Consider the following 23171-nt stretch of genomic DNA (forward strand, 5'->3'; position numbering starts at 1 on the left):
CTAGAAGACAGTGTCACCTATATGTTAAAATGACGATAACAATGAAATATTTTCAATGAACCACATAGGTAAAGTCCCCTTATAAAGAAAAAAGTTTTTTCAGTATTGAAAAAGAGAAATATATTGTTAACTTCCCTTTTAGAGAGTTCCTGTATATATATGTGTTCGCCGTGCAGCTCCCTTCCAGTCACTGGTGTGATCTCCGTGGGATAAAGGTTTGTATGATGAAATCTGTAGAAACAGAAAGGGGATGGAGCGCAGCCAAGGGGAAACACACTGATCTAAGTGCAGATTTAAAACAGTTATTCCACTTTATTCATACAATAAAAACATCAAGATGTACACTTACAAGCTTCATCCTCAAACATATGAGGTATGTAATGGCACTTTGTTTTGAAATCCAAATCTTGGCAAAAAACGATTCCAAACTGTATATGCTGAGTGATCCAAAAACTGCTTGTGCCTGCTGAGATTGACACACTGGCCCACTATGAGTGTTAGACTGTCCAGGGTATATGTGTCCCTTTATAGCGTGCTAATCGCGTGGCCTTACGCGTTTCACTGGGCTCCTCCCAGCTTCGTCAGAGGCAATGCCCATCTTGCATCCTGACGTGACTTATGTAGGGGGTGCTCTAAACCATATTGACATAGTAACAGATCCTAAAAGCGATAGTTAACTAGAACAGGACCATGTAATGTTTTTTGCATTACATGGTCCTGTTCTAGTTAACTATCGCTTTTAGGATCTGTTACTATGGCTCTGTGTATGGAAGGTGTGTCTCTCACCTCTAATCACTATTGGTCAATATGGTTTAGAGCACCCCCTACATAAGTCACGTCAGGATGCAAGATGGGCATTGCCTCTGACGAAGCTGGGAGGAGCCCAGCGAAATGCGTAAGGCCACACCCATCTCATTGACGGAGGAACTGGTTAGCTGTGTGTAGCGGTGGATCTTAGAGCCGGCTTTCATTTCAGGATTCCCGCTGCCACGGTATTTACCTCCTCCTATTGCTGGATCACTGTGTCCTTGAGTTACTCACGGCCCATTTCTTGATAATAACACTAACTGTGACTTTGGAGACTACGCTACTAGTGCGATTAGCACGCTATAAAGGGAAACATATACCCTGGACAGTCTAACACTCATAGTGGGCCAGTGTGTCAATCTCAGCAGGCACAAGCAGTTTTTGGATCACTCAGCATATACAGTTTGGAATCGTTTTTTGCCAAGATTTGGATTTCAAAACAAAGTGCCATTACATACCTCATATGTTTGAGGATGAAGCTTGTAAGTGTACATCTTGATGTTTTTATTGTATGAATAAAGTGGAATAACTGTTTTAAATCTGCACTTAGATCAGTGTGTTTCCCCTTGGCTGCGCTCCATCCCCTTTCTGTTTCTACAGATTTCATCATACAAATATATATACACATACATACATATACATTTTTAGACATGTATATGTATGTAATGTATGTATCTCTATGTTAAAGCCCTTTGCCACATGAGACCTCATATCTTTGAGTCCTTATAAATTATTGAGCAATAGTTTTTTAAAATAATTTTTATTAGATAGTGTTATTATGAGTGTACTTTTAAAGTGTATTTTTTTATGTGTTTTGTGACACTTTTTGGTCTTGTGAAACTGTTAACCAGAGCTTTGAGGTTGCTGTAATTATTCTAGTGTAAATTGCGAGTGGAAAAGCCGAGGCACGCAAACACCCGCGACAAACCCCTTTTTGCTTGTGCATAACTATTAACGCGCCAATCATAATCTGGCCTGAAATGTTTAGTTATGCATAATTTAAAAAAAAAGATTGCACTATACTTGTATTGTTTATTTTCCCTGCAATTTAACTTTAAAAAAGCATAGTATTTTCAATCCACCCCATTGAGGATATTGTTTATTTAGTGCAAGGGTCAGCAACCTTGGCTCCCCAGATGTTTTGGAACTACATTTCCCATGATGCTCAGACACACTTTAGGCTGGCTGAGTATCATCGGAAATGTAGTTCCAAAACATCTGGGGAGCCAAGGTTGCTGACCCTTTTTTAGTGGAATGTAGAACCCTGAGGCTCCTACATGCTGCACAGAGATTGGTTTATATGCAGCCAGGAGGGTATTTATATCTGTACCTAATTGGCCACAGCACAGGACGTCAGGTAAACAGCATTCAAGAGATTTTTCAAGGGGTGTATCCTGGAACTTCAAAATAATAAATGTTTTCTAAAAAATGAATCATTAGCAATGCAGTGACTAATTTCTGATGTATAAATAAAAATGAACTTTAATGTCCCTTTAAACAGAAAGTTGGGTGCATGTAAAAGAAGACAGTGATGTTGTAAATATCACCAACCAACATATCTCTAAGTTGGCAAAAATATTCTATAAAATTATCTTGCAGCCAGTATGGCACTAGCACAAGGGCAGCACTATATTCTGCATGCCAACATTTTTTAATTCTATCCTGGACAAGAGTGCCAAGGTTCAACAGCCCTCTTCAACAACATTTCTTGTAGTTACAGTATTATTTAACTCAATCATAATAAATGTAATCCCTAGTTCTGTCATTTCTGTAAATAACCAACTGTATCTGCAAATTTACCACTTTTGATCCAACAAAAATTAGAAAACTGTGCATTTTTTTTTGTTCAGTTACCAATGGAAATACATTTTAAGCTTTCCCAATAAGAAGAACTGGAAACATTTTTCAGTTTTATTGAGTAATCTAATACCTGTGAAAACTTAGTAAAATTCTGCCCTTGAGAAAATCCTGAGGGCCTGGCCAAACTTTGTATAACATAAGGCAAACATTTATTTACCTCTTCAGGGAAACCAAAACCTCATCCCAGGGATGACAACAGTAACCTTTTGGCTATGGCACTTAAGGGGAATGACAACAGTTTCCAATTTACTTGATCACAATAAAAATGTCATGACTTTCAGGACAGGACATGACATACAGAGTAGTAGTAAATTTGCACATAACTAGTAATAGTAGATTTCCTTATTATCAATACCATCACTACATACAAACACTCCTAACAGAAGAACTGGATTGTTGGAAGTTGACAAATGTTGATGGAAACTGCTGAATGTTAATAGACTCTGTACGTCTGCAAAGCAACGCATGCACACTGTTTCCCAAGTGTACAAATGATTGCAACATATCATAAGCTCTCTGCTTTGTGGAAAACATTAGCCAGGTGTCAGTCTGTAAAAGTGGTCCTTATATAAGAAGATACTTTTGAAAGTAGCTTTATTAAAGTTAGGGAGGTAATATTATCTGCAATGTGACTTTGACTCGGCATCATACACTTTTTCTATACAGGAGACTTTGACCTCTAACCATTCAACTTCCTATTCATGGTACTGCTTTTGGCTAGGAAACTTATACTTGGATATTTGATTAGAAAAAAGGCCCCCTACTATTTAAGAAAGTACTAGTGAACAGTGTGCACACCCAAATGCTTAAAGGAACACCCAAATGCATCAAGGAAGGGTTAATGAGGAGCATTAGGAGACTTATTACTAAATGGGAATCTTACCTCATATGTTTTTTCAGACACATAAAAAATTAGGGTGCTCCTTCCCTTTAAGTAACAGCATATTTATGCTAAATAAGAAATTACATAGTAGGTGGTGCATAGGAAACATGGGGCACACAGGGACTCAGGCATGCTGGGACATTTTTAGGAAAGGGAATATGCGGGATGGTTGGCAGCTCTGCTATTCCACACTATACTGTGGAATCTTTTTTTTCCAAGCAGTCCAGTCTTCTTACACAATACATCATATTACTCAGCTGCCTGCATTAGAGCACCAGCCAGGAGAAAATTAATATTAGTGAGTTGTGGAAAGTATGGAGCAGAGCCATCCTACTGGAACCCACACTTTAACGGATATTAAACTGCTGGGCACAACTACATTCACATGATTACTACTCACCATGCTAATGTCCTTCTGTGCCTACTTCTCTCTACAAAACTGTTTAAATAGTTTAACCCCTACTGTGGCTGGTTGGTCAAGCTCCCCATCTTCATACTGGGTGTCACCATCTTGGAGTTAAGGTACTCTTGCATGTCAGATAGGGGTTCATGATACAAAGAGAAAACTCTATACTTCTGTAGTGGATGCATTGCTCTGGATTATGTGGGCATTTTACATGTTATTTAAACTGTGTATAACAACTGCAAAAATCTAAAGTTCCCCTCTGTATTATGTATGCTAACCTGAAACGCACTGTACAGCTGTGAAAAAGTCGTCAACATGACAGATTGGTGAATGTTCGTAACTTCTTTCACTAGGTGCAAGAATGCATGAGTTCCAAGATGGCTTCAATTTGTGTCCAGCAGTTTAATGTACCTTTAATAGATCTGCCCCAGAGGCCATGACAGTAAAGGATGCCAAGAAAATTGAAAATAAAAATGGACAAAATTTAACACAGCTGGAGGGTTATTTAAACAAATGCTAAACAGGGGAGACAGTAGCCAAAAGAAAAAAATCCCTACCACTAAAGTACATGATAGGCTTAGGAAATATATATGTCCCTTTAATGACTATAATATAAAGTCACTTTTATTTATTTGAAGAAAAAATACTGCCCGCAGCTAATACATTATTGTGTGTTGTACTTACATAGTTCTATCAAGCAAATCCTTTGAAGGAAGCTGCCAAAAGATTCTACAAACAAACCAATGTATTTGACTAGCTCATTTCCCTTCAGAATTCTATTGCATCCTATTTAGCAACGAGTGCTCTAAACAAGGACACGTTTAAAGCTTCATTTTCCAACACAGACTGCTTTGCAAAGAACTGGAAAAAAAATATTTCATTCCAAAAAAAAAGATCTGCTGTGCTACAGGGGCACCCCAAAATTGTCAGTCAAGTGTGAACTATAAAGAGAAGATTTACGTTAAAGTATAGAGTAAACTATATATTTAAGGGATCTTTTGCTGTATAGATACTAAATCAAGCTAATCATGGATAGGTTTAAAATGATCTTCCAATACTTCCAATCCAATTCCGAATCAGTTATGAATGGAATTTGCGCCATATTAGCAGTGGCCAGTGTAAAGATCTATAATACTTTGGATTTTAACTGCCCATGTTTACCAAATTATAACATGATATATGGCTTGGGAATAATGTTTGTTCCCCCGATCGCACTCTTTCTTTGTGGACTCATTGTCAACCGGCAGTCAGTAATAATGATAGACGAGTGGAAAAGACCGACTGGCAGAAGAAAAAAAGACCTGTCCATAGTAAAGTAAGTATTTGTGTTTGTACAGTTATTCTTTCTGCAGCTGGATATAGGGGGTATTCTAGTACTTTAGAAAAAAAAATGTATCAAACAAGTAATTTTTCAAAAACTCCATTAGACTTTAATGGGGACTTTGGTAGAAAAAGCATTGATATTTTTTTTAAAAAAGATTTGATAAACATAGAATTTAAGATATATAAATAATTCACTAGTACAAGTCAGGACCATGTTCTAGTCTAGTAAAAATATACCTGTCGTTATTAGTCAGCATCACGTACTAATCTGTTTAGTATTTATACATAAGGAAGAGATTATTCTTTTTTACTTATCTGACAGATTTTCTTAAAGGGACAATTAACTATAAATAGCTACTTTACCTTTATTATGCAATCTGAAATATCTGCTTTTGCTGTTAAAGTGGCCACCTATATTAAACAATATCATTACTGCAAAATTCTCTAAATGAAAGTGTTGTAAATAAGAGGAGGCAGCAGAACTGAACATTTCAACTGTTCCCAGTGTTTGGAATACAACAAAATCTTATCAGCTACTTGCCTATGTACATTGTCCTTTTAATGTTGTCCCAATTACTTTTGGCCTTTGCATATATATAGAGAGAGCGATAACATAAGGAGGCCTGTGTGCATATATATATATATATACAGTATATATATATATATATATATATATATATATATATATATATATATATATAGAGAGAGAGAGAGAGAGAGAGAGAGAGAGAGAAATACAATAAGAAGGCCCCCTCAGTCCATTTGAATAGGCATGTTCTTGAGAGCAATATGTTAAGGTTTCAATGAGCAAAACAGCTTTTTCAAATAACTAATAAAGATAAAGGAATAGTTCCCCATATTTTAATACTCTACAGCTGATATGACAAGTATTTACGAAACACAATGGGCCAGATTACAAGTGGAGTGTGATCACTAATACTGCTGACATTAAACTTGTAACAAGCGCATTACAACGACAAGTTAAAAGTAGAAAGTAAGCAAAAGAGCAAAACCTAATGCACGCTAACTGTAGCACTTCAGATATTGTGACTGTCACGGATACCAGGCTTACAAGGTTAAACCCCCCACCCCCTACTACCTAGCCCCCTGCGATTTCTCAATGGATTTGGACTTTTCAGAGCATTCACGATCTCCCAGACACTTGGTTTTACTTGTTTTGGTATTCTGTACCTTCTCACAGAAGAATTGATCTCTGACCGCCCAACCCCTCTTCGGCTGGCCGGGCTCCTAGAAGTACTGGCCGGCCTTGCCTCCCTGCATACCTGCTGACATTTACACCAGGATGCTCCAGCGGCCCTTCACCCCAGAGCTCCGCTCATTTGGGGATTGGTAGCCCCTAGGGAGGGCAAGAGGTGGGGTGATTGCCAGAGGAGAGATCCCTTGAGAACTGGGGGTTCCAGACCCCCCTACAACTCCTATTTCCCCTTGGGCTTCCCGGTGTAAGTTTGATCACCCATAGCTCCGAGCCCCAGTGGATCACATCGCATTTTGGACTGTAGCCTCTGGGGACCGAGGGCTTTCCAACTACACCCTGGAAGTGATGCCGCTCCCCCTGGGATCACCCGGAATAGCCACCCACCTGTACCACTGGAGGGGAGGGAATGGTGGGAGATCTTGGGATCTGATAAGACTCCTTATCAAGATGAGTTGGTGTATAAAAGTAGTGTGTTTCCACAATAAAGTTGTTCTTTGTTTCACCAGAATACTGGTTCTGTCTGGTTATTTGGGTGGGCTCTGCTATAATCACTTTGTTCCGCAACATAGCGGCATGTTCCAGGTATAGTAGGAACCCTTCTTGCGGAGCTACCCAGTCGTGGTAGCCGTGTCCGTCACATTTGGTGGCAGTGGTGGAAGGCTTCAGTCTACCTGGAACATTCAAACCACCAACTGAAGCCCTCTTTGGATGGAGCAGCAGTACGCTGAGCTCTGGAAGAATACACTGAAAGTCTTGCTGGAAGCTCAGGGGGAAAGTTGCCAGCAACATTTCCAATGCAACAATCATCACCCAACTGATGGAAGGCGACCAGGCTAACGAGCCGGCTGGTGGGTCCGATAGCGACCAGAGCAGTGAGTAACCCAGTGAAGCATCCACAGCAGAGACAGTAATGTTTGAGGTACAGAGAGAGCTCCAGTGGTGACTGGCCCTCTATGAGACCACCCTGCCTGCGGAGGTAATCACTTGGCTAATATCTAACACCACCCAACTCAAAATGATGGCGGTCCAAAATTCTATGGGGGAGCCATCCTGGTTCCCCTGGATCCACCTTCCAAGCCGAAGAAGCTACCCCATGAGGCTTTCCAAGCCTTCAAAGACAATGAAGAGGAGATCAACAGCTACCTCCAAGTATTTGAAACACAGTGCGAGTTGCAGGGTGTTGCCAACACCGAGTCACCCTCTTGCTCAGAAAGCTGTCCAGGCGAGCCCTAGAGGCTTTCAACATTGTTCCCTCAGGAGACCGAAAGAACTATAACCGGGTAAAGGAGCCAATCTTTGTCCGCTATGGTCTCACGCCTGAGGCTCACCGGCTAACGTTCCGGGAACTAGAGGCAAGAGGGGCAGCCTTTTACAGAGTGGACACACCGGTTCACCTGGTCTTTGGACTCTTGGTTCCCAGGATGCCATGTAACTACCCTGGCCAAAGCCACCCAGCTCATTTTGTTGGAGCACTTCTATAACCACTCCCCGGCGGAGGTACGAGAATGGGTCAGAGATAGGGGGCCCAAGACAGACAACCAAGCAGCCATCCTGGCTGACCAGAACTTGGATGCCCGGCGTCAGGCCCGCCCTGAGCCGCGACCGGTGACCTGCTCCTCTACCACCCCTGCTCGTCCATTGGCGACTCCCCAGACCCAACCAGTGTCTGCCCACCTCTCCGGGACCAGCTTACCTTGGGAGTGCTTTAGGTGTGGTCAGATGGGTCATATCCGAAGGCACTGCCCAGCAGTGGAGAGGCCAAAGAATCACCATCAGGCTCAATGGACAAGGGCTCTGGCTGGAAGTTACAGAGCCTCCGCCCACTGCTTGGATGCAGAGGGCCCTGCGGATTATGCCAAATTAGCATAGGAAGAGGTCGGGGTCCTACATCAGATGGACCCCACCACCAGAGACAACCTCCTGCACCACCGCCATGTTGACTGGATCAATGGCAGACCAGCCCAGGGATTGCGAGACAGTGGGGCAACTGTTACCCTTGTCCAGCCACACATGGTCACCAATTCGGACCAAAGAGGAAAGTCTCTTGCAGTTCGTGTGGCTAGGGGTACGGTGCTCCGGATCCCTACTGCACGGGTGCACCTTGATTGGGGTGCCGGCTCCCGTGCTATGGAGGTAGGGGTTATGAACCAATTGCTCGCCAAGGTCTTGTTAGGGAATGACCTGGGACACCTTGCTTCCTCCTTTGTATGGGACAGCCCCTTGGATGCTTGCTCTGTCACCACCAGCCAGCAAGCCGGATGGCAGGCCACCACACTCGATCTGGGGACCCAGGTAAGCCACTCTGCCCCAACTCCTACCCCGACCACCAACCAGATCTCCTTGGCTTCCCCCACTGACTTCGTCCAGGAGACATTGAGAGACCCGACACTAGCCCCTTACCGTGCCCGGGTAGGGACTGATCCCGTGGGCCCAGGGGGGGTTTAAGTGGGAGAAAGAGCTCCTATACAGGGTCACTGAGAAAAAGAGAGGACAGTTGCCCAAGCACCAGCTGGTGGTACAGCAGAAATATCGGTACGAGCTGCTGCGTATAGGGAATGACATTCCCCTAGCAGGACATCTAGGAGTCACTAGGACCCGTTACTGACTAAATAAGATTTTTTTTTTGGCCAGGGGTTACAGGGGATGTTAGGCAGTAAAGCAGGACTTGTGACGTTTGCCAGAGAGTAGGCAAGACCGGAGACTACTCCAAAGCCTCCCTGCACCCTCTCCCCTTCATTGATGAATCCTTTAGCCAGGTAGCTGTAGATATTGTTGGCCCCTTGTCCTGTCCCAGCCCCTCCGGGAAAAGTATATTCTAACAGTGGTAGATTATGCCACCCGTTATCCAGAGGCAATCCCACTGTCCAATATCCAGACAGAGACCGTGGCGGATGCACTGCTCCAGATATTCACCTGGGTTGGATAAAACCCCTGCAAAGCAATACCATACCACCCCCAGACTAATGGGTTATGTGAGAGGTTCAAGGGGACCCTGAAGCAGTTGCTAAGGATGTTCTTGGCCTCGCACACATTGCATTTTGGACTCTAGCATCTGGGGACAGAGGGCTTTCCAACGACACCCTGGAAGTGCCGCCGCTCCCCCGGGATCACCCCTGGAATAGCCACCTCTGTGCCACTGGGACCCTATAAGACAATGGACAGTTAGGGGGTCGCCAGCCTGTCTGGAGGTGCGGGAATGGTGGGAGATCTGGGGGTCTGATAAGACTCCTTATCAAGATGAGTTGGTGTATAAAAGTAGTGTGTTTCCACAATCAAGTTGTTCTTTGTTTACGCCCGAATACAGATTCTGTCTGGTTATTTGGGTGGGCTCCGATATAATCACTTTGTTCTGCTACATAGCGGCATGTTCCAGGTATAGGAAGGATATATATATATACGGTAAATATAAATGTGTGCATACATTTGTATATATGTGTTTACATGTATATATGTATATACATACATATATACACATATAAACACATAAATAGACATGTATACACACGTGTATATATATATATATATATATACCTACACATATTTACATATGTATGTATACATATATTATAGCCCTTTCCATTCAAACACCTTGTCATATACCATATACCTTTGAACGCATAACTTTTTTATTACTATGTATATGAATAATTTTTCTTAGATGTGTATATATAAGTATAGCACTCTATTTTAATATATTTATGTTGTGTTTGCTGCAACTGTTTATAAAGCCCTAACCCTTTATGTGAGGTCTTTAGTCGCATTAAGCCATCGAGTGCAAATTAAGATTGCACTTGTCGGTGTGCACTTACTTTCAACTTGTAATATGAACGCAAGTTAACACGGGAACGATATTGCAATATCGGGCCTGTGCTAATGATACAGCGCCACACAGTGTCGCTTTAAGTTATTATGCACTAGAGGAGAAAAGTGAATTTCTGACACCCCAGCATACTAATATAAGATATTTTGCAATATAAAGTATGTTTTAAAATTCTACTTTATCCTTTTTTTTCATACAAAGATTTACAACTCTTACACTCTGCCCAGGTGCGGATCTCCGTGTGTGCTTTGCTGCTGATTGGTGCATATGCTCTATGGCACAAGCTTGATTGAGAGACAAAAACAAGTGCACCAATCAGTGTAGGCTTTGCGAATGACACTTGGTTCATGCATAAGGTGCCAATCTCAAAGTTAACAAAGGTAAAAGATAATTTAAGAACACACTTTATATTGAAAAAGTAACAAAATAAGTACAATCACAAAATAAGAATGACATTTATGTCCTTTTAAAAGCATTATCAGATATACATTTTTACATTATGCAATCAGATATGTGGTTGGCATGTTATACATTTATTTAATATATGTGTTCCTAATGAAAGTGAACTCAATTAAACTATTACAAAGCAAGCATATATTTGTACAAATTTTTCCACGGCATGTTTTTAAGGTGTCTACAAATATAATTGAGCAGTCATTTCTTATAAGAAAGCCTTCTTCAAACTCAGTCCATTTGAGTCGACATGTTCTTGAGAGCAATGGGTTGAGGTTTCAATGAGCAAAACAGCTTAAAGGAGCAATTACTCTATAGATAGTATAACAAGTCTTTGGAAACACACTTTGGGCTAGATTACAAGTGGTGCTCTAACGTTAGCATGCCCGATATATATAAGAATATCACACGCTAATTTATTGGCATATTACAAGTTGAAAGTAAATGCGTTTGCTTGAGCGCAATTTAATTTAACGAGTGACTGACTATATGTTTGTGTGTCTAAATAATAATTTCATCATAATATTTAATGTGTTTTACTGTGTATTTACTGCTCGTTAACTTATCCGCCACCTCAGATACCATCAGGATGATTGACATCCCCTGCTAGAAGCCGTGAATCTGCAGGAGGTGGCATTGCACAAGCATTTCACCAGAAATGCTTGTGCAATGTTAAATGCAGACAGCAAATGCTGTCGGCATTTAGCGACGCAGGGGCGGACATGAGCTGCTACAGCGGATCATGTCTGCCCGACACTTGATAAATGGCCCCCTATGGGGCAAATGAGTTAGCACGGTTGTGATATCTGAAGTCCTAAAGTTAGCGCGCATCGAGTATCACTCACAAAGCTTTTACTTTCAATTTGTAATGCACATGCTAACCTGAGCACACAAAAACATTACTTCTAGCAAAGTTTAGGCTCATGCAGGGTGCAATAAAAAGCACGCCACTTGTAAACCAAGTTTACAGTACAGTGTCACATTAAGCAATTATGCACTAGAGCAGTGCTTTCCAAACTGTGTGTCGGGACACACTAGTGTGTCGGCAGCAGTGTGTAGGTGTGTCCCTGCTTCAGCACAAATTTTTTTACATTTAATTTTTTTTTTTTAAATTGTTTTTTGGTTTCTGACTTTCCACCTGCCTGCTGTGCATATCACATGGTTGACACGTGATTGATACCTAGTGGGTCACAGATCATCTTAACCAATTGGCACAGCTCAGAAACTATTCCCATTGGCGGATTTGGCGGCACATTGGGTCCTGACTGCTCGTGTAGTCTCCTTAATTGGCTCCTGACTGCAAGTGTAGCCAGTGAGTGGGACAGCAGTGTGTTAGCAGCGCGGGCAGTAGTTAGTCGGACTCACAGAGCTCTGAGGGTGGCAGCTTAAACGCTGAGCTGAAGTCATAGGTCAGAGGGATTTTTTTGCAACTAGCTCCCAGTAGTGCATTGCTGCTCCTTCTCTTGATATATGGATAGGAAGTGGAAGCTTAAAAATGCTTGATGATGAAATGTGAGTGTCTTTATCTAATATTACACCAAATATTCCGAAACTGTGTTCATCCCATCAACCTCATACATCCCATTAAAATAGTAAGTAGCTATTGGTGTTATTAAACTTTTTTTTTTAAATTCTTGCACATACATACTGTTACTTGTAAATACATTGTATTATTATATTATTTATGTATGTGTCCGTATCTTTTAAAACAAGTTAATTTAACCTCCTTTTTGCTAGTACAACTGAATTACTGTGTCGCAAAATGATGTAGGTCTACAAAGTGCGTCACCAACATAAAAAGTTTGGAAAGCTCTGCACTAGAGGATAATGAGAGAACATTGCATCATTTAAACAGGCTTTAAACTAGACATGAAAATATGCAATTAAACATATTAACAAATATTTTGCATGAAACTTATTAAATTGATATTGAATCAAACATGAAATATATACTTGCATCCAACGAGTCCCTAAGGGCAGATTGCTCACTGGCTGACAAGGACAGTTTCCATTGCTCTACTGATTGGCAGGTCTCCAGTATGAAAACTAACTGTAGCTTTAGTTAGAAAAGTTAGAAAAGTTACATCCACTTCTCAAAAAACAAAAACCTGTAATAATGTTTTAAAATACTTTCTTTTATATGCAACTAGAATATTTATGTAGATGTATTTATACAAACAAAGATCTCTGAGTCATTTATTTAAATTCAATAAAATAATCATAAGAAAGTTATTGCAAACCTCCAAGCTTTTTCCAGGGGGCAGTGGTAAACTTGCATTTGGTGGGCAGAGCCATAACTGGGACGGGGTCCTTTGTGTGCAGTGACAAAGCATGTCATAGACGTGGCTGGGCGGGGTTGCAGTGTGTCATTGGCAGAACTAGGGCAGTTCTTGGAAACCTTTTGCCCTCCAGGACGGCCAGGGGGTAGACCTACCAGATAGTGAATATCCCACAAGATTTGGGATGGTTGGGAGGGATGATATTGTAATTTCTGATTACAAAAATCTATGGCCTAGATTTGGAGTTTGGCGGTAGCCGTGAAAACCAGCGTTAGAGGCTCCTAACGCTGGTTTTAGGCTACTGCCGGTATTTGGAGTCAGTCAAAAAAGGGTCTAACGCTCACTTTTCAGCCGCGAATTTTCCATACCGCAGATCCCCTTACATCAATTGCGTATCCTATCTTTTCAATGGGATCTTTCTAACTCTGATATTTAGAGTCGTGGCTTAAGTGAGCGTTAGAATTCTAACGACAAAACTCCAGCCGCAGAAAAAAGTCAGTAGTTAAGAGCTTTCTGGGCTAACGCTGGTTCATAAAGCTCTTAACTACTGTGCTCTAAAGTACACTAACACCCATAAACTATCTATGTACCCCTAAACCGAGGCCCCCCCACATCACCGACACTCGATTAAATTTGTTTAACCCCTAATCTGCCGACCGCCACCTACGTTATCCTTATGTACCTCTAATCTGCTGCCCCTAACACCGCCGACCCCTATATTATATTTATTAACCCCTAATCTGCCCCCCACAACGTCGCCGCCAGCTACCTACACTTATTAACCCCTAATCTGCCGTCCGCACGCCGCCGCCAGCTACATTATAGCTATGTACCCCTAATCTGCTGCCCTAACATCGCCGACCCCTATATTATATTTATTAACCCCTAACCTGCCCCCCACAACGTCGCCGCCACCTACCTACAATAATTAACCCCTAATCTGCCGACCGCAAAGAGCCGCCACCTACATTATAGCTATGTACCCCTAATCTGCTGCCCCTAACACCGCCGACCCCTATATTATATTTATTAACCCCTAATCTGCCCTCCCTAACATCGCCAACACCTAACTTCAATTATTAACCCCTAACCTGCCGACCGAATCTCGCTGCTATTCTAATAAATGTATTAACCCCTAAAGCTAAGTCTAACCCTAACACTAACACCCCCATAAGTTAAATATAATTTAAATCTAACGAAATAAATTAACTCTTATTAAATAAATTATTCCTATTTAAAACTAAATACTTACCTGTAAAATAAACCCTAATATAGCTACAATATAAATCATAATTATATTATAGCTATTTTAGGATTTATATTTATTTTACAGGTAACTTTGTATTTATTTTAACCAGGTACAATAGCTATTAAATAGTTAAGAACTATTTAACAGCTAAAATAGTTAAAATAATTTCAAAATTACCTGTAAAATAAATCCTAACCTAAGTTACAATTAAACCTAACACTACACGATCAATAAATAAATAAAATAAAATAACTACAATTACCTACAATTAAACCTAACACTACACTATCAATAAATTAATTAAATACAATATCTACAAATAACTACAATGAAATAAACTAACTAAAGTACAAAAAATAAAAAAGAACTAAGTTACAAAAAATAAAAAAATATTTACAAACATCATAAAAATATTACAACAATTTTAAACTAATTACACCTACTCTAAGCCCCCTAATAAAATAACAAAGACCCCGAAAATAAAAAAATGCCCTACCCTATTCTAAATTACAAAAGTTCAAAGCTCTTTTACCTTACCAGCCCTGAACAGGGCCCTTTGCGGGGCATGCCCCAAAGAATTCAGCTCTTTTGCCTGTAAAAAAAAACATACACTACCCCCCCCAACATTACAACCCACCACCCACATACCCCTAATCTAACCCAAACCCCCCTTAAATAAACCTAACACTAAGCCCCTGAAGATCTTCCTACCTTGTCTTCACCTCACCGGGTATCACCGATGCGTCCTGGCTCCAAAATCTTCATCTAAGCCCAAGTGGGGGCTAGACATCCATCATCCGACGGCTGAAGAAGTCCAGAAGAGGCTCCAAAGTCTTCATCCTATCCGGGAAGAAGAGTAGATCCGGACCGACAACCATCATCTTCCAAGCGGCATCTTCTATCTTCATCCGATGAGGACCGGCTCCATCTTGAAGACCTCCACCGCTGACCCATCTTCTTCCGACGACGACTTCCCGACGAATGACGGTTACTTTAATGGACGTCATCCAAGATGGCGTCCCTCGAATTCCGATTGGCTGATAGGATTCTATCAGCCAATCGGAATTAAGGTAGGAAAATTCTGATTGGCTGATGGAATCAGCCAATCAGAATCAAGTTCAGCCAATTGGATTGAACTTGATTCTGATTGGCTGATTCCATCAGCCAATCAGAATTTTCCTACCTTAATTCCGATTGGCTGATAGAATCCTATCAGCCAATCGGAATTCGAGGGACGCCATCTTGGATGACGTCCCTTAAAGGAACCGTCATTCGTCGGGAAGTCGTTGTCAGAAGAAGATGGGTCCGCGGTAGAGGTCTTCAAGATGGAGCCGGTCCTCATCGGATGAAGATAGAAGATGCCGCTTGGAAGATGATGGTTACCGGTCCGGATCTACTCTTCTTCCCGGATAGGATGAAGACTTTGGAGCCTCTTCTGGACTTCTTCAGCCGTCGGATGATGGATGTCTAGCCCCTGCTTGGGCTTAGATGAAGATATCGGAGCCAGGACGGATCGGTGTGATACCCGGTGAGGTGAAGACAAGGTAGGAAGATCTTAGTGTTAGGTTTATTTAAGGGGGGTTTGGGTTAGATTAGGGGTATGTGGGTGGTGGGTTGTAATGTTGGGGGGGGTATTGTATGTGTTTTTTTACAGGAAAAAGAGCTGAATTTCTTGGGGCATGCCCTGCAAAGGGCCCTGTTCAGGGCTGGTAAGGTAAAAGAGCTTTGAACTTTTGTAATTTAGAATAGGGTAGGGCATTTTTTATTTTGGGGGGCTTTGTTATTTTATTAGGGGGCTTAGAGTAGGTGTAATTAGTTTAAAATTGTTGTAATATTTTTCTTATGTTTGTAAATATTTTTTTATTTTTTGTAACTTAGTTCTTTTTTATTTTTTGTACTTTAGTTAGTTTATTTCATTGTAGTTATTTGTAGGTATTGTATTTAATTAATTTATTGATAGTGTAGTGTTAGGTTTAATTGTAGGTAATTGTAGGTATTGTATTTAATTTATTTATTGCTAGTGTAGTATTAGGTTTAATTGTAACTTAGGTTAGGATTTATTTTACAGGTAATTTTGTAATTATTTTAACTATTTTAGCTATTAAATAGTTCTTAACTATTTAATAGCTATTGTACCTGGTTAAAATAAATACAAAGTTACCTGTAAAATAAATATTAATCCTAAAATAGCTATAATATAATTATAATTTATATTGTAGCTATATTAGGATTTATTTTACAGGTAAGTATTTAGTTTTAAATAGGAATAATTTATTTAATAAGAGTTAATTAATTTTGTTAGATTTAAATTATATTTCAGTTAGGGGGGTGTTAGTGTTAGGGTTAGACTTAGCTTTAGGGGTTAATACATTTATTAGAATAGCGGTGAGCTCCAGTCTGCAGATTAGGGGTTAATGTTTGAAGTTAGGTGTCGGCGATGTTAGGGAGTGCAGATTAGGGGTTAATACTATTTATTATAGGGTTAGTGAGGCGGATTAGGGGTTAATAACTTTATTATAATAGCGTGCGGTCCGGTCGGCAGATTAGGGGTTAATAAGTGTAGGCAGGTGGAGGCGACGTTGTGGGCGGCAGATTAGGGGTTAATAAATATAATATAGGGGTCAGCGGTGTTAGGGACAGCAGATTAGGGGTACATAGGGATAATGTAAGTAGCGGCGGTTTACGGAGCGGCAGATTAGGGGTTAATAATAATATGCAGGGGTCAGCGATAGCGGGGACGGCAGATTAGGGGTTAATAAGTGTAAGGTTAGGGGTGTTTAGACTCGGGGTACATGTTAGAGTGTTAGGTGCAGACGTAGGAAGTGTTTCCCCATAGCAAACAATGGGGCTGCGTTAGGAGCTGAACGCAGCTTTTTTGCAGGTGTTAGGTTTTTTTCAGCTCAAACAGCCCCATTGTTTCCTATGGGGGAATCGTGCACGAGCACGTTTTTGAAGCTGGCCGCTTCCGTAAGCAACTCTGGTATCGAGAGTTGCAGTTGCGTTAAATATGCTCTACGCTCCTTTTTTGGAGCCTAACGCAGCCATTCTGTGGACTCTCAATACCATAGTTATTTTAAAGGTGCGGCCAGAAAAAAGCCAGCGTTAGCTACGCGGGTCGTTACCGACAAAACTCTAAATCTAGCCATATTAGAATAACTCTTTACACAGGTTCCTTTAGAGGATTTTAAATTCAATGTAATTCCACTCTATCAGAAAACCTGGTTTTCTTTTGTTTTTCATGATTTTTCTTGACTTCACATCTCATTTACTCATCAATATATTCTGCATATTGAGCCCTCCCCAATACTATTCCAATCAATCAGTAAACACCTCTTTTTTAAAAAAAAAAAAATTTGTTTTCTAAATTAACACCCTTTACTCCTTGAACACCCATTTTGCCATTTAGTTCAAAGTATCTTCTCTACTTGCAGAATCCTTTTTTTTTCCAATTTCTCTTTCTTATATATAAAGCTGAGTCCTTTTTAATAAAAAAAAAAACTATTTTAAAAATGCACAAATTACACTTTTAAACCATTAAAAATATGCACATTTATTTACATTTCTTAATGCATCACTGTGAACTTGAAACATGAATTCATATTTTTATTGGCACTAAAGTGCAAGATACAAAAATCTGCTTTATGTAACTTTACATTTTTTAACTCATTGATAGGTACATGTTTTCCTCTATCCTCCAGCGAGCTATGGTTGCTCCAGTTGTTTGGATCCTTACAACACTTCTAGATGGAAAGTGCTTTGTGTGTGCATTTAGTGGTTCAGTGGATCCAGATAAATTCCCTGGCTTTGCAAACAGTTCTTCTCTGGAATTGCTTCAACTGCTCTATAAAGTGCCTTGCAAGGAAGATGTGCTGATACGGAACAACACTTCTCGAAAGGCTGTTTCCAGATACTTGAAATGTTGGTCACAGGTAATAGATGAATTTAAAACAAAATACATCATGTACAAGAGCAGTATTAAAAAGAAAATACTAGTGTTTATTCTCTTGAAAATGCCCTATACGGATAAAGTTCCATCAGAACACATAAAGATGTACTCCATAGCGTAACTCAGATTCAGCTGACTAAACTCCTGTTGAATGCCTTATCCACTCAGGATGGTGAGCGCATACTAAGCTGATAAAACGTGGCGTGGCGTGAAATGCACATTTGCCTTTTTTTTTTATAGGTCAAGATACAGTATACAAAACATGAGAGAGAAAAGAACAGAAGCATTTATGGGCACACTTACAAGGTGGTTGGAGTACGGTGCAAAAATGTGATAACAAATAAAACATAACATTTAATACTAATAAGTTAAAATAAAGATGTGGACCATGGCACCATTAACCTAATATAATTGTTTAAACGATTAGATTTAAAAACAAGGTAAGATGAGCACAGCTACCTCTCCTAAGGGATCAGGTAAAAACCTGAAACACTAGACACTTAAAGTATGGTAAGTACTCCTATAGTACACTGATCTGATGCGAAAATAATGATATCTCTTGTCCCAACGGCTATACAAGTAATAGGGTATAAAAAAAACTTTGCCGCCTTACATACAATATTGCAACAGTAAGCCTCGGGATCCCCTAAGGGGATTTACGATTATTATAAAAACCAGGTTAAGGAGTAAATAAATGCCAATTAAGGCCAACAATTTCTAACCAAACTCCTAATAAACTATTAGGGAGAGAAGCAGTGTGAACTCCTGACGCGCGTTTTGCATCTGCTTTATCTAAGGCTCCCGCAACTCTGAGTTTACTTCCTTATGTAGGCCCTAAAGCCAATCAGTATTTCTCAATTCGTGACGAAAGTCACGAACCGCAAATCGTGGCTTGTTGCACGCGGTTGGTTATGAGCAGGGGGTATGTATTTCTGGAGCCAATAGCGGGCTGTCCCGGTGACATACAGTGACACACCCATCTGTCAGACATGATGTTGATAAACACCAAAACTGAGCAGCGTCCCTCAATATATTATATAGCAATCGTGGATATACGCCTGTAAGAGCGGTCACACCCATATTCAGGGACTTTAAATAGCTATGATGTTTGCATGTAATTTAACAGGATACTATGTCAGATCACACACTATGGTTACAGTCCAAACTTCCACAGTCTCTTATTTCAAAATGTGGGAGGGGAAGAAATTCTGACATATAGGTATCAATTATTCAGAATAACATAATAAAGATCCAACAATAAGCTAGCATTATTACTCACTTGTTAGTGAAGGAGAACCGATGTTTTAGCACTAAGAATATAAAGCTGACAATATGATATAAAGTGGCAAAGAATTAGCTAGCGATATAGCAATGTTAGTAGTTGTATTTGTAGCTAGACAAGTCCTTATGTCGAAACTAAGTAAGATGTGCATTTACTTTATAATAATGTGAGAATTGGATTGGTTCTAAAAGAGGCAATGTACATATAATTCTTCTTAAGGGGTGTATATTAGTGTATGTACAGTAGTTGTCCATTTATAAGACATACAGCTATACAATTAGTCAAAATATACAAGTAACAATATGTACACATCTTATCCCAAAGAAAAGAGAAGGGGGAGGAAGGAGCCATGTACCAGATTTTAAACAGATATATCCTATCCCATGACTAGGTATGTTACATCAAGAAGATTGAAGGGGATAACTTAAGCCCCTATTCCAGAAATGCACTATAAGTGATGAGTTCATTCATGCCTAATGGATTCATGCTTTGAAGTCTGAAAATCCACTTGGTTTCTGCTTTTAGGAGGGCATTTTCCATATTGCCGCCCCTTATTCCTAGGGATATTTTCTGGAGAATCCAGCATTGGAGCTCAGGTTTACAATCATGGCGCTCCAAGAAGTGTCTGGCCACTGCCGTCAGTTTCCTTCCCTTTTCCTGGTCACTTTTGGCATTCTTGATAGTGCAGATATGTTCTCCTAGATGTTTCCTAAATTCACGTGTCGACATTCCCACATACCTTTTCCGACAGTTGCATTCTATGCAGTATACAATATTTTTACTCCTACAATTAAAGAAGTCATTCATAAATATTGTACCATCTGGGAAAATCTCAATCTGTTTTATGTTTTTCATATATGGACAGAATTTGCAAGACCCACAAGGATATGTTCCTTTAAAACCATTTTAGCACACAGAGAGATAAGAGACATTCTGAACAAACATTCACATACTTAAAACTGATGAAGGTCTTGCAAAGTGTTTAGGTGAAAAAGTAGCTATAAGTTGGAGGAGGGCCCCTACGATCAGGGACAAGGTTACTAAAAGTCATTTTGTGAAACATGCAAACTGCAGTATGCGCTGCTTCTCTCCCTAATAGTTTATTAGGAGTTTGGTTAGAAATTGTTGGCCTTAATTGGCATTTATTTACTCCTTAACCTGGTCTTTATAATAATTGTAAATCCCTTAGGGCAGGGATGGGGAACCTTGGCACTCCTGATGTTTCAGAACTGCATTACCCATGATGTTTAGGCACTCTGAAGTCCAGTTGAGCATCATGGGAAATGTAGTTCTGAAACATCTGGAGGGCCAAAGTTCCCCATCCCTGCCTTAGGGGATCCCGAGGCTTACTGTTGCAATATTTTATGTAAGGCGGTAAAGGAGTTTTTATACCCTATTACTTGTATAGCCGTGTTTAAGGTTTTTACCTGATCCCTTAGGAGAGGTAGCAGTGCTCCTCTTACCTTGTTTTTAAATCTAATTTGTTTAAACACATATTAGCTTAATGGTGGCATGGTCCACATCTCATTTTTTGTAAACTTTATTATAGACATTAGGCACTACCTCCATTATACACTTAGGTTTGTTCTTGGAGGTTTAGGTTCGGTTACCATTTCCCACCTTCCCTAGAGGTTACTAGGGACTATTCTGTTCTTTACAAGATACAGTATAGTCTGGGGATTACACATTACACAATAAATAAGACACACACATTATCTGTTATGAAAAGTGCTCACCATATTCACCTAGGAAAAGATACACAGTATAGCACTATGGAGAGTGGGCGGGCAGGACTGCTAGGTGTAGCCAGTGCAGCAACAAACAAATGTGTCTGTTCCACCCGCCAAATGTCAGATAGAAATCCAAAACAGAAAGGCGTACGAAGCGGGGGGTAAAAAATAACTTGTAGCTTTATTTCCAATGATTAAAACCATATTGGTTCAGCACACATTGTATGTGCAATCAAGGTTTATTCAGACGCGTTCCATGCACATGCAGTGACCAAGGGTGCATGCACACAAAACGCGTCTGCGTTGGACCTTGATTGCACATACCGTATCTGGACTTTCATCTGTGAGCTTCAGTGTGCCTTTCTGTTTTGGATTTCTCTGTACACAATAAATAGTTTGTGAACATAATGCCAAGTTCATTAATAGGTCCATAAAGGATTCCAAAAAAATTATGTAAGGGTATATAACATACTTTAATTACTGAATTGAAAGTATTACTCCTTTAAATAATAGAAAGGGTGACAATTCATAGCATCATGGAGCAGCCCTCTTTTGCAATTAAGAGGTAAATAATCCAAATAAGTGTTACTCCATCAAATAAATGACTTTATGCAGAAATTAGCAAAGCTTATTGAAAACACCTGTATGTTTGTCCAATTAAGAGCTGAGCTAGTATGCTCTATGTTATGTGTGTTGTACACTGGACTATTGATTCATTAAGGAGGTCAGTTCAATAAAAGTCAATTTTGACTCTCATTTTCCTACACAAATAAGCATTATGAGAAATACACTAACTGCATTACAGATAAAATGCTATAGGCAACGTTACTGAGTTTAACAGATACAGAAACTAAAAGCAGTTCATCAAGATTGATTATATTTTTTCAGAGTTCTAAACAAATTAAATGTTCATTAATTCTTCATTTTTATATCTTAAAATAAAGTTATTATAGCTTAAATTAATTATTTTTTAACATTAAAACTACTTCTTATATGTCCTTTTATTGCAAATTTGGTCAACCAGCAAGCTACTACTTTTGATTAACCTGTTTAAAAGGTAATATATCCATAATTACTTGTGGGTGAACAACTCTTGGGAAGCTAGATGACAACTGTAGATGTAGACAATCTTTTGGTTGTTGCCTACTTGGTGTGTATAAACCTTAGACATACAAGGTAATCCATATTTCTAGTTACAATATTTGCAGTATATACTGTAACTAAGATTATTTAATCTTTCTCTCACACAGGCTATTGGATGGGGAATTCTACTACTTCTCATTGTGCTAGCCTTTCTAGCCCGTTCACTAAAGCCATGCTTTGATCAGACGGCTTTCTTACAAACACGCTACTGGAGCAACTATATTGACATTGAGCAGAAGATTTTTGATGAGACTTGCTGTGAGCATGCAAGAGACTTTGCTCACAAATGTATCCTTCATTTCTTTGAGAGCATGCACAAAGAAATGAAGATAGGGCATTTTACCATCACGAAAAAAGAAGATGAGGAAAAAGACCATTTGCATGGAATTACAGACCACGAACAGGTTAACAACCTTTTAAAATCGTGGTACCGTAGTAAGCCACCACTTTGTGTCAATCACCCTACTCTACGGCAAAATGCCAAAGCAAAAAATAATGGCTCCAGTTTGGAAGATAATATCAACAGGCAAACTGATGTTTAAAAGTACAATATATCTATAAAAGAAACATATATATATATATATATATATATCATTTAGTATTGTAAGCTCAATTGGTTTTGAAGTTTCATAGAGAATATACTTTGCTAGTCCAGAAGGCGATATTTATAGACAAGGTAAAGAACTTTAGAAACCTTAATAGCATTGGTAATAAAGTTACATAGATGATGTACTTTACTGGGCTCGCTCAGAATATTTATAGATGACATGAGAA

The 23171-nt window shown here is 39.8% G+C and overlaps 1 protein-coding gene across 1 annotated transcript; it reads left to right on the plus strand.

Moving 5' to 3' along the window:
• The first annotated feature begins 4984 nt into the window (after positions 1-4984).
• CALHM3 (calcium homeostasis modulator 3) lies at positions 4985-22939 on the plus strand. Its single transcript, XM_053692946.1, has 3 exons — positions 4985-5271; positions 17970-18225; positions 22505-22939. Exons 1-3 carry the CDS (start codon positions 4985-4987, stop codon positions 22937-22939), a joined length of 978 nt encoding a protein of 325 aa, XP_053548921.1.
• The last annotated feature ends 232 nt before the right edge of the window (positions 22940-23171 follow it).

This window comes from Bombina bombina, chromosome 9 (assembly GCF_027579735.1).
Source record: "Bombina bombina isolate aBomBom1 chromosome 9, aBomBom1.pri, whole genome shotgun sequence".
Classification (NCBI taxonomy): domain Eukaryota; kingdom Metazoa; phylum Chordata; class Amphibia; order Anura; family Bombinatoridae; genus Bombina; species Bombina bombina.